The sequence below is a fragment of the Zalophus californianus genome, chromosome 1 (genome assembly GCF_009762305.2).
Source record: "Zalophus californianus isolate mZalCal1 chromosome 1, mZalCal1.pri.v2, whole genome shotgun sequence".
NCBI classification, from domain to species: domain Eukaryota; kingdom Metazoa; phylum Chordata; class Mammalia; order Carnivora; family Otariidae; genus Zalophus; species Zalophus californianus.
In genome coordinates, this window is record NC_045595.1 from 96427447 (window position 1) to 96452426 (window position 24980).

Sequence of the window (24980 nt, forward strand, 5' to 3'; positions counted from 1 at the left end):
AAGAAAAGCAAAGAAAGTGAAGAAAAGGACAATCCGCAGATGCGGCAGGAGCGGAGAGCAGCTGGACGCTTGCGTGCTGCGGGTGGGAACACAGACCGTCCGACTGCCCAGGAAGCCGCTGGGCAGTATCTCCCCAGCTGGATGCAGACGCGGTCCTGCCTGTTGTCTACCCAGCAGACACACTTTCATGTGCGCACAAGAAGACGTGCACAGTATCTGGGAACTGAGTGGGTCTCAGAAAATGCTGGTTGAATGAATTAAAAGCTATTCTGGAGCACTCTGTGCAGAGGCACATAAGACCTCATCCCCGTCCTTGAGTAGCCCCAGAGCAGGTTCTCTTGATGGAACACACTTTTCCTGAGTGTGTGCCGTGTCCTGGGTTTGTGCTCGGTGCCAGGAATATGGGGCTACATCAGAGAGGGCCCTTACCCCGTCAGGAAAAACCAGTCACTTACCTCAGCAACCAGGGGACCTTGCTCAAGGAAATTTGGTTGCATGAATATCAATATGGCCAACCCCGGCTCACATTCTGTAACTATCTGTGTATGGGATTATGTGATCTCCCTCCATGAGAGCAGGAGGCTCGTCTGCCCTCCTTCCTGCTGGGTTCTGCTCAGCAGCAGACAGCAACACCCGGCTCCGCGTCGGGGGCTCAGCGAGTAAATGCTGGATCAAGAATGGATGGATGAATTTGAACAGAGCTGGGAAGAGTTCAGGGGTCTCTAGGTAAATTCATTACCTGCATTTCACAGACAGGAGTCCTGAGGATGAGAACACGGAAGGGGCTTGTCCGAAGCCACACAGCTCCTGAATGGGCCTTTCCAAAACCCTGTGCCCCTTCCACACAGCTCACTGCCTCCTGGAGAGACCCCGGGGCTTGTGTCCACATCCGTGACCCCTTACAGCTGTGAATCATACCACCCATCATGCCAGCCAGAGAAGGGAGACATGCCTCTATGCTCTCTGTCCACCAGGGGTTCCCTGCCTGTTGGCAGCTCCCAATGGAAGCTTGGGCCTCCCAACCATGTAAGGAATATTCCACAAAGAGTTTGACAAACCAAACTTGCCTCTGCCAAGGACACTTACCAGCAGTTTGAATTATAACAATCAACCATGGATTTTTGTTTTAACTTAAGACAAAGATTAATATTTCAGGAGAACATGGTTTTAATTTACAGCCAAGACCTTTGGTTTAATCAACAAAGGAAAAAAAAAAAAAAAGAAGTCTGAACATCGTTGGCTCACTCATGTTTTCCCATTGTACTCCTAGCTGGGTTTACCTCTTTGGCCTTTAATTATTCCATTCTCTCACATGGCTTTATCTCTGACACTTCAGGACAAAAATGTGATTTGCCATTCAGAGGTATCAGCAAAAATCACACTCCAGTCAGCAAATTGAGAGTCTGATAAAGGAACAGAGGGTTGGGCTGAGGCTTTGAAACCATGTCTTTAAAGTGTTTTTAATTAAATCTGTGTTATTATTTAGGATGGTGGAGAATCATTTACATGCATTACAGGGTTTGTTTGGAAGCTCAGCTGTGCTGTTGTTCTTGCAACTATAGCATTAGTCATGGAACCTGAGGGCAATGTGACAAGTTGGCTTCTTCATTCAGATGTTGTGTGAGCAGCACCTACCGTGTACACCTACTTTGTACTAGGCACTAAGCTAGGTTCAGTAGGGGTCACACAGAAACACCTGGCAAAGCTCTTTCCCTGTCATATCAGGGGCCAGATGACATTACCATGCAGTAATAAAACAGAAGGTGGGAGAAGAGGGTCAAAGGAATAAATAATACTGAGCCTCAGTGCTAGCATCTGCTCTAGGGTCTTTGTCTGCATTCATTCTTCTGATCATACCGCCGTCTGCGAAGAACAGTCATTACCCCATTTCACAGACAGGAGTCCTGAGGCTCAGAGCACTGAAGGGGTTTGTCCGAAGCCACACAGCTCCTGGATGGGTCTCTCCAAAACCCTGTGCCCTCTCCATGACAGTACATGGACTCCTGGAGAGGCCCAAGGGCTTTTGCCCACATCCGTGAAGGCTGGCCTCAGCCCAGCAGTGAATCACAATACCCATCATGGTGGTCAGAGAAGGAGCCTCCCCACCAGGGGTTCTCTGCCTGTTGTCAGCAAACCTTCCCAGACCCCTCGACCACAGGACCCGCTATAAAAACTGTCGCTTGGTGTGCTCTTCCTTCAGAACATCTGTCACAACCTAAAATATATAGTTATTTGTTTGATTATTCATTTACTATTTCTCTCCCCTACAACCTGGGAGCTTTATTTATGAGGGCAGAAACCTCACTGCTGTGGTTACCCAGATTTTCCAGCAATAGCATGGTCACTAGCAGAGGGTGTTTAGAGAATGAAATAAGATAAGAAGTGAGGGACGGGATAGGGAAGGAAGGAGGGAGTGAGGGAAGGAAGAAGCGGGGAGGGAAAAGAGAAATTAGAACCTCCTTTTTTCCTAAAAAAATCCCTGCAATTACTACACACCTTCCCAATATTCTTTTCCCTGAACTTCATTTCTATATTCTGTACTAACATTTGTAGCCAGTAAAAGCAGACAAGCAAAAAAGCCTAGAGTTGAGTCATTCTCCACACTGACTGAAAGATCAAAGGATCAGCAGATCTCAGGCTCCGGGACCCCCAAAACCATGGAAGCCTGTGTTACTTTGAGGGGTCTTGGAATACTTTGCCCTGCCAAAGACTTTGCCCACATAGCCTGTATGTGCTTCATGGGTTTTAAACTCTATGATCATTAATAAAATCATATATTCATATAAATATAAATAGTAGCTAAAGTCATCATATTATTCTCTCAGACCATGGATACTAAAGCAACTATTGTAAAGCCTGAAATGTCTGAAATCAAAAAGAGACCCTCAGTGGTGAAAAAAACCATGGGAGCTACACTTCCAAATACTCGACACTTAGCTATGAATTCTGGCAGACCATCTGAGGACCACGTTGTACGTGGACTTCCTTCCAGAGCCCATCTCAGAACAGGGTAATGAATAGTAATTTCTACTGGATGCTCACTGTGGGCTGAGTGTCATATTGAGCACTTTTCATGCATTATTTCTGTTATCCTTATCATGACCCATTTGACAGATGAAGGAACAGAGGCTGGGGGAGTTTAATTTGCTGAGGTCACACGGGTAGTCGGCAGAACTGGGAGTCACACGCAAAGCCATGCCACTTCAAAGCCCTTGACGTTAGCCGTGCGCTATACCATCTCACTGGTTCCAGGCTGTCTCTGGAGGACACCTGGATGGTACCCTTTCGGGCCACGTTGACAGGTGTTAGAGGAGCCCACCCCCAAAACTCACCATTAGAGGAATAAAGGGTGAGGTTGAGGACAGGGGTCTCTACATCACCCATCACACAATGCCTCCTTTTGAGAACCTGCAAGAGAGATTTCTGTCTGGACTCTGTATAAGAAAAAGCTCTGCTTCTCTGTAACAAAAGGGATCCTTTCGTTTTGTGGGCATGGTAAGACAATATGACTCATCAAGTTTCTCCTTCCCATTGGCTGTAAGCCAACACATGGCCAGGCCCCACTCCTCCCACAGAGAGACGGTGTCCAGATCCGAGATGGCCCAGAGAGGTGGCTGACAGACCCTCCTACCCACGTTTTCCCTTCCATGACTTCTTCTATTTCGCGACTTTAAAAAAGAAATTGTCTACTGACTTTATCCTCACAAGCCATGCTCGATATGTTTCGGATGGGCCAGGGTGTATATAAAATTCAACAATTATTTGCTGTGTGCTAATCCAGTCTCTCAAGAAGAGTCATATCCTCAAGGCACCTCCTGTCTTTTATTGCCCCTGAAGAGCTCCTAAGAGTGGCTAAAGTGGGTGCTTGAGGATGAATCGACGGCAACCACTAGCTGTTGTCATCACCTTGCTTTACACCACAAGGTGGCCGTGAACTCACATCTCATACCACGTAGAAGGCTTCTGTTTGCTGAAGTGTTTCCTCTAAGCCTGGGTAACATCTGTCATTGGAAACCCCAAGAATCTACAAGGACAGCATGTCCTTGAAATCCCCAACACTGAGCATTGTGTCTGGCATTGTGGGAAGTTGATCAGTGTTTTTCCACTGAATCAAACAACTAATGATTATTATAGTATAATAATATAATATTATATTAATAACTTATTTGTTGAGCATTTACTATATGCCCAACCCTTCACTTGTCCAATCTTCACATAACTCAGCTCTTACCAGCTATGTATGGCTCAGGCATATAATGTGATGAGGAAACCAGATTTTTCTAGGATAACGGCTTTTGCCAGGAAAAAAAATTCAAATAGCTCTCTGACTCTGAAAATGTCAACCAATATTGAACTCTTAGAGAGTCTGCCACCTGCAGATGCTCCTCTTTCTTGCTCTCAAGCTTTACCTCTTCACTGCATGACTCACAACGGCCCATCTACCGACTGCAACAAAAAACAATCTGCATTTCTGGAAGCCAGCAGCAAGGTGGCCTTTAATTACCTAATGTCTCAGAGGTCCCTAAAGTGTAATTAGTTTGATTGGACCTTGTAATTAAATGGTCAGCGAACCACGTGGGAGGACACCTTCGGCTTGGGCATTCTTTTCTCTCTTTTTCTGGGCTCAGGGCGTAAGAACTGCAAACCTGGAAACAAAGCCTCCCCCCCCCCCCCCCCCCCCCCCCCCCCCCCCCCCCCCCCCCCCCCCCCGCCCCAGGTGCTGTGCGGCTCCTCCGGCCCAGGGCTGGTGGGCCAGCATTCAGATGTAGAGCAGCTGGTCTTTGTGCAGGGTAGCTCTGCTCACTGCTAGAATTGCCCTCGGCATAGCGGGTGGTATAATCCCTGCATCTCCAAATATTTGTCACTGAGCATCAATGATGTTGTGCCCAGGTGCCTGGCATCCCACCCCTTGCCATGCGTGGGGTGCAGATAGCTAAGACCTCTGGGAAAACACAGAGGTTCTCATTGGGGGAGAGCGAGGTGTGGAAATCAGGGCATTCATGGGGAGTCAGGGAGGCTCAGGTGAAAGGCCCCCAAGGAGGGGTTCAGGAATTCAGAGTCAGCTTGTGATGCCCAGGGATTCTGGACATAAATATCCCCTCATTCAACAAGCATTTCTCCTCACTGAATATCAGAGGCTGCTGCCCAAACCAGCCTTGCTGGTAATTGTCTAAAGACCCAGAAAATATCTGGGAATTGAGAAAATAAACCAAGCAACCTATACACACATACATGTGACCACAGAAGAAAAGCATAGTTGAAAATGAGGAATCCGTTCAGAATATGTGTGAGGGAGAGAGAACCTTTCTAAGAGACGTGCGCAGTCCCACCATGGAACCAAAGTAAACCCTTCAAGCAGGATGCTCAGTCATAAATCTGGAATGTGGATTGTGTTAAGAGTACGAGACACCAGGGTAGATGTTCCTGAATCAGAGTGTGGCGTCTTACATTCTTTGCCCGCATTTGTTTAGTGTTGTCGATGCAGGCCGGCCCGAGGGTCCTTGGCTTTGCACAGGACAGAGGTCAAACATGAGCCAGCAGGAAGTGAGAAGAGAGTTTACTGAAGGTATAGAGAGAGTGCGGGTGCAGACAGAGTGTCTGGAAGACTCAGAAAGGAAAAAAAGAGAGTTTCGTCTTTGCTCAGGGTCTGGGGTTTTCATTGAGGATTGTGGTCTGGTGTACGTGTCCTCTCAGGCAGCTAGGAACCAGTCAACACAAGGACCAGCATCCAGGTGTCCTCCATAAGTCACTTGTTCCTTGGAGCCAGGGGTCTTGGCATCGAGATGTCTAGCATCAGTGGTCTGAAATGCACATATGATGTCTTTTTCTGGTCAGTCTTGCCTGGTCCTTCCTTAGATGTCATCTGTTGTTCTGGAAGACTCCAAAGAAATCATGAACTCCTGTCCCTTACAAGGAGGACACACACTATTTGCATTATGAGGCATGTGTAAAGTGGGGGTGCGAGTCCTAGCAAGAATAAAAGCAGGAAAAGGAGGAAAAAGCAGATTTTCATGGAGTCCTTCAATTTCCCCGTCTCATCGTGTTGCTACTGCTGGCTTGGTTTTCACGTTTGTTTAGTTATTTGGAGGAAATGCCAGGGAAGCAAGGCCACCTAGAATTCAGGAGACCTGGGCTCTGGCCCCAGTCCCCTACTCCAGAAGCTGCCTCTAATGAAGTCATGCTACTTGGGCAGCCCTTACTTTTCTCACTGTAGAATGCATACAACACTCACTCACTCGTCCTCCCAGGGACTCTGCAGAGTACTTTGAACATAATAAAGTGTTATTTCAAAGTATTATTTCATTAGTGCGAAATGCTATTGCCATTAATGATCGTTATTAAGTATCTGTTATTAATACAAATGAATCCTAAATCTGATGAGGAATGAGATGGGTATAAATCAATAAATAAGATCTAAATGGATGGATTTCAAGGCAGCGATAGTGACTGAGTACTGGTCTTACTCCTCTCACCTCTAGGTGGGTGCTGGGGGGACAGGGAGGCCCCCTGACCCTGCTTGACTGGAGGGAGCCTGGTTGTAGAGAGAGCCTGCCCTTCACTTACCTCGTCTGGTGCACAAGGCATCCCCTCCCCAAATCAACCCGTCCCCTCCCTGACCTTGCTTTTGTTTTCTCTCTCATCCCCTTTCACACTAGGTAGCTTGCCCCCATTCCCACTCCTTCGTCCTCAGGCTGAGACTGAAGACGCAATGCAGACAGGGACAGGGACAGCTGCGAGAGCAGTCCCCATAGCTCTCTTGCCATTGCAGGCCATCGGCTCCCAAGGCCACCACACAAGGACAAAAGCCTGCTGTCAGCCCTCCAGCAAACCAGTGGGGGCAGCCCTCCCCGTTGGGTCTGAGGGCTAGGTGCAGGGAGGAGGGACACCCCGGCAGCTAAATGCTTAGGGATTAAATGGAATGCTTCCAGAGGCCTCTGGAAATATCCCAGGGTCTTCCAGCCTATTGTCACTTGACCTGCGGGAATCCTTCCCAGATGCACTATTCAAACTCTCATCCAATACATGATTGTTTTTTCTTTCTTGAGTGATCATACCACATAATGATTTAGAGCTTCTCAAACTTTAATGCACATGTGGATCACCTAGAGATCTCATTAGACAGTGGATTCTAATTCAGAAGGTCAGAGTGGGGTCTGAGACTCTAGTGTCTAACCAGCTCGTACCGGCTGCTGCTGACTGACGGCTCACACTGATCAGCGAGGCTTTTCAGCAAGGCTCTAGACACAAACTCACCGCGTGACCTTACTTAACCTCTCTGAGCCTCTGTCTGTCTGTAACATGGAGAAAATAATAGTATTACCTCCAAGAGTCTTTGGGAGACTACATTAAGACAATGCATGCAAAGTTTCCAGCCCAGGGAGTGGCACAACGTGGAGGGGAGAGCACGGCACATACGGTAGTGGTGATCGCAGGATGCTAAAATGGGAGCTTTCTCCTAAGTGGGCCTTCCCCCTGGGGAGGCGTTTCAGAGAATTCGCAGAGCACAGCTTTCAGGCTTAGGAAGCACCTCGGGCCCAAGGCAACTGCCCGTGACTGAATGGAAAGACTTGTAGCAAATGAACACACCTTGGACAGGCGGAGCAGGGGCAGGTGCAGAGGCCTGTGTTCGCATGAGGGGCAGACAGAAGCCAGAGGCTGAGCTCCCCGTGTGGCAGCACAGGGTTCCGCGGAGAGGATGTCTGCAGGCCTTTCAGGGAAGGAGCCTTAGTTAGCAGCCATTAGTTCATGGGGAACTCTGGCTTCGGGGAGATTCGTTAGGTATGCAATTTGCTGTGCGACGCCAGCCCAGCCCTTCTCAGTATCTAAGTAGATGTGACTTTTGCTTATCTGTTCATCTAAAAGTGGTCATGGATGATGGATAATAAGAAACAGTCTTTGAAATGCCGAGGGGACTGAGAGGTCAACACACTCTGTGCCTGATGTGGGGGGCAGGCGGCGTAGGAGCGGCTGCCTAAGGTGGAAGAAGCAGCAGAAGCAGGGGAGAGGGCAGAGCGGAGGCAGAGTGAATGGCATTTAGGACAAAAAACAATGGTGAGGAGATCCTGTGTTTGGAGAAGCAAGGAGTGTGAGCTAAGATGCATGCATCTGTTTGTCTTGTTACTGCATGTGTTACGGTGCACTTAGTAGCTTCAGACAACAGTTACTATCTTCCAGTTTGTGGGAATCAGAAGTCTGAAATGGGCCTCGTGGAGCTAAAGTCAAGGTGTAGGAGGGCTGTGTTCCTTCGGAAGGCTCTGGGGAGAATGGGTTCCCTTGCCCTCTCCCCTGGAGAGGTTTGCCCACCGTCCTGGGCTCCATGTTGAAAGTCAGCACTCACACCACCCAGCCTCTGCCTCCACAGCCTCCCCCTTCTCTGACACCCCCTGCCTCCCGCCTTCACTTGTAAACACCATTGTGATGACACGGGACCCATCTGGATAACCCAGGAAAACTCCTCGACCCAAAATCCTTCCCTTCATCACTTGTGCAAAGTCCCTTTGCCACTCGAGATAACACATTCACGGGTTTCCGGAACTAGGATGTAGACATCTTTGGGGGTGATTCTTCTGCCAACATGTTGGGAATGACTTCAGGGTAGCTCTCTCCCAGGATTTTGTAGAAAATGCAACTTATTAAGGAAGTTCCTAATAAAGAAAAAAAAAAGTTTATCCAAGAGGTCAGGAGAGAAGAGAAAAGAATTATTCGAGGCTCAGCTCTACTAGTGGTTTGTAGGGAGAGCTTCCCCTCACAGGGGCCCTGGGGACCCATGGTATGCATGGCATATGGTAGGTCTCCTTCATCCAGGCCCCCAGACAAGCCTTATGAGAGGCAGAGCAGCTGTGAGGGCCTAGAGAGCATGCTGTCCTTGGCCTTAACACATAAATCCAGATACTTCCTTAGAACCTCAGTGCAAGGAAGACCCTCTGTGTGCTTCTCCTTTCCTCTCTCCCTATGCCATGCTCACAGTTGTTCTGCAACCAGAGCTGCATTCCCACATAGAGCAATGCTCTGAGAGACCAGCTGGGTCTGATGGTCCAGTTCAACACTGGCATTGAGCTGGAGTTCATGCAGACCCCACAGCTTAGGACCCCAGACCCATGAGGCAGCCCTACATCAGAGCCAATAAGCAAGAAGTAGGTCCCCAGGTTACCCACAACTTCTGTCCAACTTGGCTACAAATCAGAGGTTCTGAAGACCCCTTCCTCCTTAGATTCGATCAATTGCTAGCACACCTTGCAGAACTCAGGCAAACACTAGCTTACATTTATCAGTTTATTATATAATAAAGGATATGAGAAAGGATGCAGATGAACAGCCAGATGAAGAAATGCATAAGGTGAGGTCTGGATGGACCCCAAGTGGAGGAACTTGTTCTGTCCCTGTGGAGTTGGGGTGCACCACCCTCCTATACTGGGATGTGTTCACCAATCCAGAAGCTCCCTGAAGCCAGTACTGTTGGGGTTTTTATGCAGATTTCATCACATAGGCGTGATGGGTTATTAACTCTATTTCCAGCCCTTCTCCCTTGTCCAGAGGATGGGGGGTTGGGGCTGAAAGTTCCAAGCTTCCAATCATGGCTTGGCCTTTCTGATGACTGACCCCCATCTAGGAGCTCACCCAGAGTCACTTCATTAGGACAAAAGATGCTCCCATCAGCCAGGAAATTCCAAAGGATTTAGGAGCTTGCAGTCAGATGCTCCTATCACTCAGGAAATTGCAAAGGTCTTAGGAATGCTGTGTCAGGAACTGGTGCCAAGACTAAACGTTAGAACGAAAGATTTTCTTACCACCCCAATTTACAAGGGTTGTAGGTCAGGAATCGAGGGTAAAGACATATATATAGATATAGATTTCTTACTTAGGCATTAGAATAAATGCTCTGGAAGTGGTCTCAAGTCTGAGCATCAGCCTGCTTCTGCCAGATCACAAGAGAAGGAGCCTTTAGAGGCCTGGCCCGGCAGAGCCAAGGCTCCAGGTTTCCTGAGTGGGTCCTCTGCTTCTTCCACGTGGAGCAGGGTGCCTGGTGCATGGCAGGCTCCATGCATATTGCTTGAATGGATGAATGGATGCATATGTTTTACAGACCCTTTAATGGGAGGCTTTTATTATCATTGTTTAACAAGGGATTCTCCTTTTTAAAAGTAGTACTTCCCGAATACATATAACATCTCAGTTTACTATTATTATCATGTGGGATGCAAAGAATTTTCTTTCCTCATCCCCCAAAAACAGTATCAACTCTAGGCAGCCCCTTTGCAGCTTCTGATGTGGTGAGTGATGGGATGGAATGCTGCATGCATCCTTTCAACACTTTCTATGTCCCTAGCTCCACACTGTGAGAACATGGCAGGACCAGTGAAGGCTGAGATGGATTGATTTGTGTCCCTCCAAAAAAGACATTAAAGCCCTAACTTCCAATAACTCGGAATGTGACCTTATTTGCAAATCAGGTTGTTGCAAATTAAATGAGTTAGGATGAGGTCACACTGGAGGAGTAGAGTGGGCCCCTAATCCAATGTGACTGGTGTCCTGATACAAAGATGGCCACATGAAGACAGACTCACAGGGAGAGGGCCACATGAAGGCGGCATTGAAGCGCTGCATCCACAAGCCAAGGAATGCCTGGGGCTACCAGAAGCTAGGAGAGAGACCTGGAATAAATTTTCCCTCAGAACCCTCAGAAGGGCCAACCTGCCAACACCGTGATTTCAGACTTCCAGCCTACAGAACTATGAGACCCACACGTTCCCATTTTCTTAAGTTACCCAGTGGGTTGTACTTTATCACGGCAACTCTAGCAAAGTAATACAAAGGGGCCAACACAGTCATGGATGTAGGCCTTCCCAGCTTCCTTCGAAGACTTTGTAAAACCTGGTCCCTGCACAGGGTAGCTCAGATGGAAGCCAGGATGAATGAGCCACACTTGTCTCAGCTGATGGAGGGCCATTTAAGTTTTCGGACGTCCACAATCAGACTGAAGCTTGGAACCGGCACACATTCGGCACCTAATCAGCACTCAGAAGTCCACACTGAATGATTAATCTGCACAAGGAGCTGGTCAGACCACCCCACCTTCCCTCCAAAGCAAGGGAAGGTTGGTGCTGGCTGGGTTTTTGTGTTTCTTTGAATGGCTTTGGGGGGGGGGGGGGTTGGGGGGAGAGATATTGCTGGATTTTAAACTGTTCCCAAATCTTTGTATAAGACCAAAACCCACGTGTGAAAATCCCACTTGGTAATTATCCATACAGACTGGTCTTAAGATCCTGGATGCCAGAATGAATGTAAAACTGTAACTGTTCCCTAAAGAGTTCTCCAAGCTCCCCCAGACTCCATGTGCCTGATGTCTTGGTTGTGGAATTCCAAGCAGAGGCACCCTGCTCCCACACCTTCCCCGGAGGCCCCTGTGAAATGCAAATAGGCCTCTCCCAGCCAGGGGAGCAGGGAATCCACACGTGGCTGGAATGGCTCTCTTCTGGGGCCATGATGCAGAACCATGGCCTTTCATTACACTCGGGCGCTCCGAATTCCACCAAAGCAGGATCCGCGCGAGAAGCACGAGTGTGAGTCGCACACACCTCTCGGCTGCCCCTGGGGACAGCTAACAGACACCCCGGGCAGGCAGGCAGACACGAGGCCACGGCTGGTTTCTGGAGCCGGTACCTGAGGGAGGTCTGAGGTGCCGGATCTGCTCGCCGGCTGCCGCGTGCTCTGTCTTCCGAGATGGAAACACTTAACCAATGCCTTTCAGGAGCAATGCAATTTTCCAAAGGGGCAGAATTTATTATTTGAATTATTCAGGGGAGGTTTGTTCACCAGCACTGAGATATGAGATATGTCAACTAAATTATAAATACGTTTCTCTAAAGATATCCACTGAGAGAGTCCTCTTTTTTTTTTTTTTTATTTAAACTTGCAAGGAGGAGTCAGGCTGTGTATTTATGAACAGCCAGCCTCAATATTCTGAGTGGCAGAATGAAAAATTAATTTTCTGCAAATACATTACCTAATACTTAACTGCAGCTCAGTAACCTATTTGTTTAATATACTGGGGTCCTCCTCAAAGGGCTTATGATGTATTCTCCTCTTTGCCAAGAGATAACTTTCAAAAGCACTGAGGACTAGAAACAGGAGTTCTGGGCTCCGGCCCCGCCACTAGGAAGCTGTGCACCTCAAGCAAGCCCCTGCTACTCTCTGAGCCTGGCAGGCTGTTCCAAGGCTCCTGCCCACCCCCCCACCTACCCTTCTGCAGCGGCCCACAAATGTTGGCCTCCCTGAGGGGGAAGAGGGTGATATGTGACTGCTCACTGCTGCTTATCTGTCTAATAAGGAATAAGAAAAGAAATTAAGCACAGAAAGAAACATTTTGTACCAACGTATTCCCTCCTTTCATTCCTCCTGCCAATCCTTGCTTCTCCTGCCAACGTCCTAGGAAATTGAGAGAGCCCTACTGGGAGAAGTCATGCTCCTTCTGCCCATTCCTCCCTCCCCTTACCTACAGGTGGAAGGCCAAGGGCTCCTAGGATGAGACTTGTCCTCCTTGACCCAACCTGAATTTTTACCACCCCACCTCTTTTGCTTTACATGGCCCCTCCTAATGGTGCCTTCTGGGGCTCCAGGTCCTGTGAGTGCTCCTCTCACCCTCACTTCGGAAAGGTCATTTGGCACTTGGTACCCAGGATTTGATCTCCATCATGGCTGAAGGGCTGTGTGCCCAGGAACAGAGGAAGAGACCAAGGGAGAGCAGACGGGAGCCTTGCAGAGCATGACTGCCATTCTTCCTTGCACCCGTGCTTTTATGTGTGCAATCTGCATTCATGGAGAACCTGGAGTACAGACAGGGCCCTGCCCTCATGGATCGCAGAGTCAAGGGCTCGCCTGACCAGCAGGATAGTCACTAGCCATGTGTGTCTGTTCAGCAATCGAAATCTGGCCAGTTTGAACCAAGGTGTGCTGTCATACACATACATACACAATGCGTTGCAAAGACTTAACAAGAAAAAACAGATAAAATATATAAACATAAATACAAATAAAATACCTTAATTTTTAAGATTGATTACATGTTGAATGATACATGGATATATTCGATTAGAGTATATTATTAAAGTTAATTTCACCTGTTTCTTTTTAGTTTTTTAACACGCTACTAACAAATGTGATATTACCGATGTGCCTTGAGTGTTGTGTGGGACTTGGGACAACCCCATGAGTTGGTTACCATGTTATTTCAATCTTATAGATGAAGGAACTGAGGCACAGAGAGGGAATGTGACTCGCCTGAGATCGCACAGCCAGGAAGTGGTCAAATCAGACTATGAACTCTGGAGACCTGGCTCCAGAGCCCCAGCATAGTAGGGCCCCTCTCTAGGGTCAGGCTGAGCGGTGGGCACTTTGTCTGTGGAGAGTGGGCACCACCCCCACAGGTTTAGAGCAGTGCAGAGCCCAGTCTGAGGAGACAGGAAAATCAACCTGGGGGGAGGGAGTTTGGGGTTGACACAAAGGGGTGCTGGCAGCTGCAGGGCTGAAGGCAGGGCAGAGACTGACCCTTCCATGACACCTGCTCTGCCAAGTCCTCTGCCCAGCCAGATCATAAGCTCTCCCTTCCCCTGCTGTGCTCCAGCCTCAGGGCCATTGTCTGTGCTGTTCCCTCCTCCTTGAACATTCTCACTCACATCGGCCCATTCTCCTACCTCCTTTCCTTCACCCTCACTTCTTCATCTCCACAAACAGGTCAGATCTCCCAACTACGAGCTCATATGGCATCTTGCACCTCCCCTGCATGGTATTTCTTTCAGATAGAACATTACATTATTCACGTGAGTGTTCTATTTTTCATCTATTCCCTTAAGGAAGGAGCTGCTTCTGGTTTTGCCCACTTTCTATACTCAACACCTAGAATAATCCCTGATCTATAATTGCTACCAATAAATATCCATTGACTAAACAATCAAACCTTCCTGCAACACAGGTGTTTTAACCATTTTACAGATGAAGAAATTAAATCAAGTTTAAGTTTCAGAAGGTTTAAGAAAATTGCCCCAGGCCCCAGCCCAGGTTAGAGGGTACAGATGAAATCTCCCCCAAGCTGACTCACTTCGAAGCCATCTCGGTGGGAATGCACAGAGATGCTGATACCCCCAGGATGGGTCCTGAAGCCAGAGGCAGGTGAGGAGGCCTTCACAACCCCTAGTCAGGGTCTTCTCTAGACCCACCTGTATCTGATGACCCTCACCCTCCTTCCTTTGCCTCATCTTCTGTCCAGAACCCTCCATGTGTGCTGAACCTGCTCAACCCTTTCTCTTGGACTGCCATGCTGGGGAACTTGTCAGAATTCTAAGTATTTGACCCAGATATGGCCTTATCCCCAGAACCAGGCTCTAGCTTCCTGAGCTGGGCCCCCGTGTCCCCCTTTTCTAGAGCATCCATGTCCGGTGTCGCTGGCATTTACTATAATCGTGCATTCGTTCAGTCGATCACTTGGTCTGTAAGAGCTGATTGTTGAGTGACCATCATGCCCCTCATACTGTACCTCGAGAAGTTCACAGTCTTCTGTAGGAGGGGGCACCCACCTCAGCCCCAAAATAAAGTGTCTCGCTTTCGAGACCATTCCTTTCTCTGGGCAAGCGATCTGCTTGGTCTTTGTGCAATTGATTGTGATCAGGGAGAGAACACCTGAGGAGAAATAATCCCTTTCCTAATTGTCAAATTTAAGACTCAGTGCTTCCTGGCCTGCCTCCCCAGCTCCAGTCCGCGCCCTGGGGCCCTGACAGACGTCAGCTGTCCCGTAAATGCACGAGGAAAATATCCCCGGTTGAATTCTATGGCACATCCTCGAAGCAAAAACTGAGGAGGAGGAAGAAAGCTTGGCAGGCTTACGAGAGGCCTTTTGCTTTTGGGGCGAGGGAATCCTCATGCCCAAGAGGAAGAGCCGCAGGGAACATGTGAACAGAAGTAGGCAAGCCTCTTCAGGGGGTGGGAGGGATGGAGGGCGGGGCAGGGGAGAGACTAATACAAATGCTGGAAAGCGGGACTGGCAGAAATCTTCCTGCTTTGTTCACTGTCACATTCCCAGTGCCAGGAAAGTGTCTGGGGCATAGCGGGCACTCGGTAATATGTGTTCAACAAACGGAATGAATTTCACAGCATGCGTCTTCTGAGATTTTTTTGTTTCAGGCAATATTCTTAGGTACCTAACAGGAAAACAAGGGAGGTTAACAGATTTGGTAAACTGACTATTCTGTTGCCCACATTAGCATATTCTCTGAGGCAAAGGTTCTCAAACTTGACCGATCTATCTGAACATTTGGAGGGCCTGTTGGAAACAGACCGCTGGGTCCCACCTGCTGAGTTTCCTGTTCAATGCGGCTGGGGTAGGGCCTAAGAATCTGCATTTCTAACAAGTTCCTAGGTGTCTGAGCTCGGGCTGCTATAACAAAATACCATAGATTGGGTGGTTTAAACAACAGACATGTATTTCTCAATTTGGAGGCTGAGAGGTCCAAGATCAAGGTGCCAGCAGATTTGGTTCTTGGTGAAAACCCACTTCCTGGCTTGTAGCTGGTCGCCTTCTCCCTGTGTCCTCACATGGTAGAGAAAAAAGAGGGACTCTGGTCTTCCTCTTCTTATAAGGACACTAATCCTGGGGCGCCTGGGTGGCTCAGTCAGTTAAGCATCAGACTTGATTTCGGCTCAGGTCATGATCCTCGGGGTCATGAGATCCAGCCCCACATCAGACTCGGTGCTCAGTGTGGAGTCTGCTTGAGATTCTCTCTCTCCCTCTTCCTCTGCCCCCCCCCATAAATCTTTTAAAAAATAAAATAAATAAGGACACTAATCCCACCAGGGGACCCCCACCCTTATGGCCTCATCGAAACCTAATTACTTCCCAAAAACCTCGCCCCCAGATGGCATCCCAGTGGGCATTAGAGCTTCAACATAGGAATTTGGAGAGGTCACAAACAAACATTCAGTCCATAACCCTAGGAGGTGCTGATGCTGCTGGTCCAGGGACCACACTTTGAGAACCAGTGCTCTGTGGTCTTGCTAAAAGAAACCTGTTTAACTGCATGAAATGAAGTTTTTTCCAATTATGACCCTGACACCATTGTTCATGATACCATCCTGCAGGACTGTTTTACAAAACACCCCGTTGGGAAAGAAGCCCGAAAGGTTCGCACTTTCCTGAGTGAGGGCTCGTGAGGGGCCCCATCTGTCCTGGCTGGTCCCATTCCTCTTCCTCACTCCTGGGAGAGACCGAGCACTCAGAATGCGCAATCTCCACTTCACTGAGGGCACATGTGCTGCCCCGACTTCTGGCTCCCACATTAACCTGCCAACCCTACTACCTCCATGGGGCTTTGCAGAATTTGTAGATCAGACCCAGGCTGGGGAGAGAAGCTTTGGCTTGCATGAGAGACTAACTGAAGTGCAATTTTACTACATGAAAATGAGGCCATCAGTAAGAGCTGCAAGTTAAGGTATCTTCCCAGGGTGTCGTCCAGGGGTGGGGAAGAATGCCATCTGATTGGCATTGTTTAAAGCCTGCGGTGGGGAAGCCTAAGCAGCTGGTCCAAGAAGCTGATTACATAGACAAAAATCATAGCATGGTGCCAGGGTACCAGCCATATCCTCAGTGCATAGTGGGTGTGTTTTCTCTCCCTGTGGACGAGTCTAAATCCTGGGCGCACACAAGTCATGATTTACATGGTGCAAGCACAAACTGGAAGGACAGTTTTTCAGGATTGTTTTGGGGATTTGCCCAAACGTTGCTCAAGCAAACTGCAAAGGGGGTGGTCTCTTTGACACAAGCTACCTTTCATGTTTCCTGTTCCCCTGTGCTCTGCTGCCCTGAGTCAGCAATTGCTTTTTGACAGAAGGCCCAGTGGGTGCTTTCTGAGCTGTCCTCATCACCTTCTGCAGAAAACACACTGCACTCCTCCCAGCCAGTTCGGAAGTGCAGGCACCGTTCTGGAGAGATTTGCAAATAAGAGTGGTGTCTTTGCTTTGGCATGAGGTTGGTCTTGGCACTAACCAAAACCGCAGCTTTCCAAACTAAAACCTGAGGCCAGAAGGTCTTGCAAGTTCCCAGTGCAAACCAGATTTGCATGGTTTCAACCCTCCTGGTTCAATCACTGTCCACTTCAGGAAAGGAAGTTCAGTTTTGACCTACCCTTCAAATATATCCTGGGGGGGCAGAGGGCTGTGGAGCTCTGTGTGTCCACTGTCATCTGATTTAACACATGAGAAGGCGGTGGAAGTAAACAATGGCTTTCTAGAACGTAAGGCACTACAATAAGGTAGTGCATGCTTTGCGTGGCACTTGAGGTCCTCAGGAGCCCCACCCCACTGCTGTCTCCCTGCCCCCCACCGGCTCCCTCCCGACACACATCTGTCAGGCTCTCCACTGGAATGTGTCCTGTGATCATCCATAGAATCCATACCTCTTCATTGCTTTATCAAATTCTCATTTTTCTCTAATCTCATCTATCACCCATTTCTCTAATTCCATTGTCAGTATTCTTGATTTATTTTTAGTTCAATAATTGTGTCTTTTATTTCTGGAATTTTTCTTTGATTCTCTTTCAAACCTGCCTTCCCCTATTTCCTTTCTAATAGCTCCATTTTCTGTGGTTCCCAAAACATGGGTTTTTGATCATTTGTTTTGTCCGCTTTTTCTCTCGCACACAAAGGATTGCCTCCTCTTTGTTCTGTAAATTTTAACTCTGAGCTCGAGGCCCACAGCAATTGTTCTGCCCAAGCCCTCGGCAGGTGATGGACACATCTCTGTCAATAGATTTTGAGGATGTCTTTTCAGGAGGGCCTAAACACTTGGCAGATGCATTGTTAAGTTCATTTCTGAGTTCTGGATTTCTACACGGGCCAGGCTGTGTACATTTGGAGCCGATGCACGTGCACAGAGCAGGCTTGGAGGTGTAACGTCTCTGAGGTGACTTGTTCCAGAGCCCTTGTCTGGCTTCCTCCCATTGTCCCAGGTCACAGGCTTCAGACTGTCCCTCTGCAACTGCAGCCTTTATGCAGCCCTGTCAGCCTCAAGTTTCTCCGTGTGGCCAACCTGAGTCTTCATTCCTCTCTCCCAGCTGCTCTGAAACCACGGCTGAAAGGATGGGCCCTAGCCCCTCAGCAGCCATTCAATTTCTTTTTGGTTGTTGTTTGTTTGCTTTTTGTACCTAAGGACTTCTCTTTCTAACTCTCTTATTTCTGTGTTATTTTGTTATTGTTGTTGCTTTGTTTTATGCAGCATCTCATTCCATATCTGCTCACGCTGAAAATATGTGCTCAGCATGGTATAGGCTTTATTTTAGCTCAATTCACACAATAACCCTATGAGGTAGGTACTCTCATCAACCTGAGGATTTAAAGTCAGGATTTAAAAGGTTCAGTTATTTTCCCAAAGTCCAGAACACGATTGCCCAGAAGTTCCTAAAGCATGTGTGACAGCTGGCCCATCCCCCACAGACTGCCTCCTGGGAGCCCTCCTTGCTGCCTCTCTGTGCCTGCCCCCAGCGCGGCCGCTCACAGCAGGCTGCAGGCTTGGCCCCACCCACGCTCACGCGGGAGCTTTCTTGCCATCCCCCTGCTGCAGATGGGCCTCTCCCCTTTCTCCATCTTGCACGAGCCCATAGGAACGCACCTCCTCAATCTCCCCCCTCCAGTACGTGTTGTAAATTCTGAGTGGGAGTAAGGGTCAAGGAATGAGGATGGGCGAGAGAGGCACGTCCGGAATTGGCAGCACACTGGCCGGAGGGCGGGGAAGAGGGAGGTAGGCTAAAGCCACGTCCAGGCTTCTGGGATGAGGAGCACTTGCTGAGGCAGGGACAGGACGGGGCCGGGGGAAGCTGGAGCGTGGGAGATGGGCTCCGCGTGGGACACGGTAAGTCTGAGTGCCCGTAGCATGTCAGGTGGGCCGTGCGGGGACAATCTGACACGCAAGTCCATCACTCAGGAGAAAAGTGTCTGCTCCAGACCCTGATTTGGCAGTGAGTGTGCGAAGCTGAGCCACTGGTTGTGCATGAAATGGACACACAAGAGGCTGAGTGTGGAAGCCAAGTGGGGTGACATCGAACTCCTGACATACACTCCTTGAGATCAGAAACCATGTCATTTCTCTTGCTTTATCTTCTAAAGGTGCCTGAGACAGGACTGGCCCTCCTCCTGTGGAGGGTTGCGGCAGAGATCCCGTAGCATAAGGGATAGGAAAAGCTGCTTTAAAACGGAGAAGCACGGTCCAGGATTGATTGTTGTGATGACTACCATCCTCCTCCTCCTCCTGCCGGCTGCAGGATGAAAGCAGCCCTAGTCCTGTGGCCTCATCTCCCAGCCTTGCCTTTCCCAACCCCGCCCGGCCCCTCCGCGCTCTGTGTCTGCCCTTCTTTCCCGCCTCCAAGGGCAGATAACCTTTGAAGGGCCACATTGCAAGTTCGGAGCTGGTTTTTCCAGGAAATCCGGTATTTTGAATGCAGCTATTCAACGTGAGATACATTTCCCTCCCACCTGTTATGTGCTAGGGGCTGACACTTTAAAGGATATTTGGACCAACCAACGAGTCAGCAGCCTGATTTCCACCTCCCCTCTCATGGGAGGCTTCCATGGCCCCTGACTCACCCTGGAGTACCAGCCTCCTGCCAGTTCAGGCCCCCCTTGGCATTGTCCCTGCTCATCACACGTCCCTGGGTCTCTGGTCTCTGGGTCACTTGCCGGCTGAATAGCAGCTGCAGCCGCCCACCCTGGGCACACAGCTGCACGTGTCCAGGGAGAAAAGTGTCTCTGGCCCAGTGGAGGCCCTGGGCGTCGCCTCAGCGGATGGCAGTGGACAGGCTTGGTGCCAACTGCGTCCGCCAGTGATTCATGAACAGGCAGGAATTCAAGTTCTTCTCTCCCCCCCCACCCCCGACACCAGGAAAGGTCGCTTTGCCTAATTTCCTTCTTTCATGGTTGAGCCACTGCATGGACACATTAATTTCTGCTGACTCCTGGCTTGATCATTTTTCAATTACAGTTTGTCCCTCCAATTCTAGCAGAGGGCTAATGTGGGTCTCTTCCGATCATAGATCCACATGAGTGAAACCCTAACTAGGCATTTCCTTTAGCTGCCATCGTAGATTACTTGGTGTGAGAAGTCTGCAGGCATAAGCCTAGTCTAAGCTAAAAGCCTGTTTAGATGCCCAAGTAGGAGCTACCTGAGGAAGCTCCCCAGCATTCCTGCCTGTGAATCTAGCTAAGGCTGCTTCCCACTCCCAGAAGACCCTCCCTTTCAACCTTGGAGAATATAAATCTTGCCGTCTTTTATGAACCATTTTAAAATGAGATAAAATGTATCCCCTTTCAAATTGCCAGGATTCTATATTTTAATACTCCATGTGGTAAGGGTACAACTCATGAGCACTCTTATAGTCTGCGGGCCAGAGAATAAATAGGCACAAACTTCTGCAGAAAAACAAAAATTGACAGTGTGTATCAGGAGCCTTCAAAATACCTTCAACCTGGGCACCCGGGTGGTTCAGGTGGTTTAAGCGTCTGCCTTCGGCTCAGGTCATGATCCAAGGGTCCTGGGATCGAGTCCCACAACCAGCTCCTTGCTCAGCAGGGAGTCTGCTTCTCCCTCTCCTTCTGCCATTCGCTCCGCTTGTGCTCTCTGGCTCTATCTCTCTGTCAAGCAAATAAATAAAATCTTTAAAAAATAGTCTCTTCACCCTTTGGCCCAGTAGTTCTACTTCCATGAATCTTTCCCAAAGATGTAATCAGAAATGCAGACAAATATTTATGCATAAAGAAATACAGCATTATGTTACAGTATCTTTTATATTGCTGTTACATAACTAATACCTGATAATAAGGGAATATTTAAATATAGTGTAGTATATCCATCTTATACAGCCATCAAAACTGAAGTTGGTAAAGGCATTTTAATGCTGACATTAAGTGAATCTAGCGAACTTTCAAATTGTAGACCCAGTGTGATCCAAACTGACCTTCCCCCACTGTTTCACAGGATGCTTATAGGAATGCTATGAATAGAAAAGTTCCATTTTCCAACAAGGTTGGAAAGTTATTATAGGCATATACTTTGATGCTACTGGAAGCCTTGTATAGGCAAATAAAGTGGGAAATAAAAAAAAAAAAAAACTAGGCTCAGTATACAGGGTCACTGTTTTTATGCAGGGCATCCTAGGGACTGCTGCTCATGAAGCACATTTCAGAAAACCCTGGAGGCAACACCTAGGAAAAGATTGCCATGTTGAAAGGGGTTATGGCTATGGTTAGTCATGGAATTTTTGTCTTTCTTCCTTGGAATTTTTTGAATTGCGCTACAAAAATGTTGTAAGTGTCGTGAAAGGAAGCGAGCCAGAGGATCATTCTCCACCCAGCGTCCGCAGGTGTGGAGTGCTGTAGAGTCAGCCAGCACACGGATTCAAAATGGCAGGCATGCCTGAGAGGAGAGCGGCGCAGAGGGTGGTACGGAGGCCAGGACAGGGGAGCCGCCCAGCACTGCCTGGTTGACTCTCGTGCTCTGCCTACATTGCAAAGGGCATGGGGTGCAGTCAGGGTCACAGCTCTGCCACCTGCTCCTACCCCACCCGGGGACTGGCCAGGGATTTCTCCATTGCCTCAGAGACCATCCCCAGGATGTGGGCCATCTTCCACGTTCTGGAGTGTGCTGCCTGCCTATTCTTGATGGCAGACTTCAAGTCCAAGGTGCACTGGATGGGCCTGCTTGGATTTTGATGCCTCCTCCTTAGTTCCCCACTCTTCCACTACCCCTAGACTCCGTCTCCAGGTCTTCCTGTGTGCCACTCCCACACCACTGGGTCAGCCCAGGAGCCTGCCCCAGCCCAGCATCTGGTCTCAGGCATGTAGCCAGAGGCATGTAAACTTGGTTAGGACCTCAGAAGCAGGTACTGAGCTGTACATGTAGTGGGGTGTAAAAGGATTTGGGAAATACTTGCTTGGACACCTCCTGATTACCGTCCAAGGGCCCCTAAAATATTCATCAGGCTTTATCAGGCTAATGGGCTTCAAAAGGAGCAATTTTCTGAAACATGAGACAGGACAATATAAAAAGAACATTAAGGCCAAAAGTCCTATTCCAAAAGGAAAAGGAAAAGATCATTGAGCATCCCTGTTATCTATTCATGAGAAACAGCACATTTAACCCAGAATGGGATGTAGGAAGGGCTCTGATGCCCTCACCTTAGAGTCACCCTCAGGCAGAACTCATCTGTCCTCACTGACACAGATGGCAGGGGCAATGGAGACGAGGATGCAGTGAGAGACATTTCAGAGGTGGGCTCCACAGAGTGCAGAGGAATTTGAGGGAGTGGGAGTATGGAGAAGGTCGAACATGACTCCCAAGGCCCTGGCTTAAGGGATGAGAGAAGGGGCACCATTCTCCCACTTGGCCACCTTCCTGTCTCCCTTCCCAAGGCCCACTTGGTATCTATTTTGTCTTGGTTTCTATTTTGGACTGTGCGGTGGGAGTTCAGCTCCTTGAGGTCAGGGGTTATGACTCCATTCTAGCCCCCAGTGTCTCTACCCATCCATTAAGGTTGGGTTTTGGTTACCAGCCCTAAGACCTTGGGCACTAAGATCTTGGGCACAAAAGTTGCGAGAGGCCAGAAGTGTAAGAGAGCTCTGTACCTGTCCAGGCCAGGAGGACCATTTATGGTCCTTCTCTGCCTCCCCATGTCCTCCAGAGTAGGGTGCAGGTGAATCCCCTCGGGAAGACTGTCTTTCTCAGAATGCATTTTGCTTGAGTTGAAGGGGCCCTGGGGTCACTCCTCTGTTGCTCCTGAGACGAAGGAATCGGGCGTTCCTGCCCTTCTGCACTCCATCCTCCTTCCTCGTCCCCTGTTCTTCGCCTTCTGTCTTGCTCTTTCCTAGCCCCTAATTCTCTCCCATTTTCATCTTTCTCTTTCCCTTCCTCCTTCCCTTCTCTATTCCCACCTTCATTTCTACTTTCAACCTAGTATCTTTCTTTTTCTAGCCTCACCTATCCCCAAGCTTAGGAAAATAATTTCAATTTAACTTTTTTCTCTACTAAAGAACTAAGAAAAATTTTATACAAAGCAGATTTAAGCTGTCACCCACCCTGTCCACTGAGACCTGGCCGGGCTCAACAGCTGTGAATTACGTGACCAAGATACTTGTCTGATGATTGGATTCTCTGGTGTTCCTCTACCCCATGGTTTGCCCCATCAAGTCTGATGTGAGCTTTTCTAACCTCACTTATAGCAACCATTATATTCATTGAGTTCTTCGCAATAAGAACTTTTGACCCAAAAATGTCTTCTCTCCCTTTCATAATCAGAATAAAAGCCTGTTTGAGGTTTCATTGCATATTCAATTTTAAGTGTTGCTTCTCTTTCTTTTCATTAGATATGTGACAAAGAATGGCATTACTACGTCATCAATGTGGAGTTTCCTGTAGTTACCTTATACATGGATGGAGCAACATATGAACCCTATCTGGTGACCAACGACTGGCCCATTCATCCATCTCACATAGCCATGCAACTTACGGTCGGCGCTTGTTGGCAAGGTAACTCTGCGTCAAGCCCTTCTCCCTGGCCCATCTGTGTACAGCCCATGAAAGGTACTGAGAGAGAAAAGGGAAAAGCAAATGATGTGAGAATGGGCCTAGAAAATTTACTACCCCTTACTAATAAAACAGGACCTATAAAAATAAGGACTAATCCAGACACTAAACTTGTGTAAAAATAAGCACTTGACTTGAGACCAGATTTTGATTTTAGATCAACATGAGCAGTTTCATGGTTGCCTCTGAATTGTTAGTGCCTTTTACCATTCTGGAACCTTCTCTGATTTCAAACTGGGGCCGTCTACACAGAAAAGGCTGAATGTAGAATCCCATATCAAAATTGCCATTTGACTTTATTATAAAGTGCTAATCTGGAGCAAAGGATCTCCTTTTATCCCCACACAAGTTGTCCAAGCCCCCAGCCCTCTGCTCGGGGAGCTTACAAATATGTAGGGCTGTGGGGGTTGTGTTGTCTATCGGCATGAGGCCATGGGAGGCCACTGTCAAGCTCAGCTCAGCTCTGAGCCCCTTCCCCACTCACTAAGGACAGAGACTCCTTTCCACAGAGTTGCCTTTCCACTAGAAGGTCTCCGCCCCCTCCTCAGTTCCTCTGCTGCTGTTTCTCCTCCAATCTCCAAACTGGAAGGCTAATCTCCTCTTTAGAAGCAGGAAAATCAGCTCTTTGAACATACATTTCACCTTTCTGTCTTGCACTCAGATCTGTTGGAATCTTTGTTTTTGCTCCCTTAAAAGCTGGGGTGCTTTGAAATACCAATGAAAGAACAGAGGGGAAGAAAAATGCTTCCCATATAAGCAGATTAGTACTCTGACATGACCCAACCTCATGGTGACGGATTCTTTGAAAGTTACTGAGATGTGTGACTTTGACCATTCACCACGCGAAGCTAAGGGGAGAGGTGGGCTGTGGAATAAGAACACGCCTTCAGAGAACCAGCTGACCAAAGAGTGAGCTAGGGGACATATAGACCCCACTGGGTTGAGACAAAGAGTGGGTGCTGGACCGCACCACGCAAGATAAGATGGAAAGATGCACATGTAGCACAGCCTGGGGGCACTATGGCTACAAAACCGAGGAAGGAATAAAGCACAAATGAGGCAAGGGAAGAGAATGTATTTTTGAGCTGGGGTCACTGACGACATCTGACATATGTCACATGATACTGAAAAGTTCATTGAACGTTTCAATAGAACTTGGTAAGAGCTTCATCACTATTGCTGAATTCCCCCAGGAATTCAGAAAAGGGAGACTGTCATCTGGAGAGAGTCCATGAAACTAATTAGTGTAGCAAGCCACTGATTCAGAGATTGCGCAGGAATCACTAGTCACTGGACACCGTGCTGGCCCTCTCCTATGGCTCAGTGCCTCAGCCGGACACCACAGCCAGCCTGTGGATATTTTGGG

The 24980-nt window shown here is 48.5% G+C and overlaps 1 protein-coding gene across 6 annotated transcripts in view; it reads left to right on the plus strand.

Annotated features, from left to right (window-relative positions):
• The window catches only part of CLSTN2 (calsyntenin 2), a 647841-nt gene that overhangs the window by 560874 nt on the left and 61987 nt on the right, over window positions 1-24980 (plus strand). For all 6 annotated transcript variants that reach the window (XM_027584719.2, XM_027584723.2, XM_027584720.2 and 3 more), the window contains one exon: window positions 23395-23557. In XM_027584719.2, coding sequence (XP_027440520.2) covers window positions 23395-23557 — 163 coding nt within the window. The remainder of the gene's footprint in view (window positions 1-23394; window positions 23558-24980) is intronic.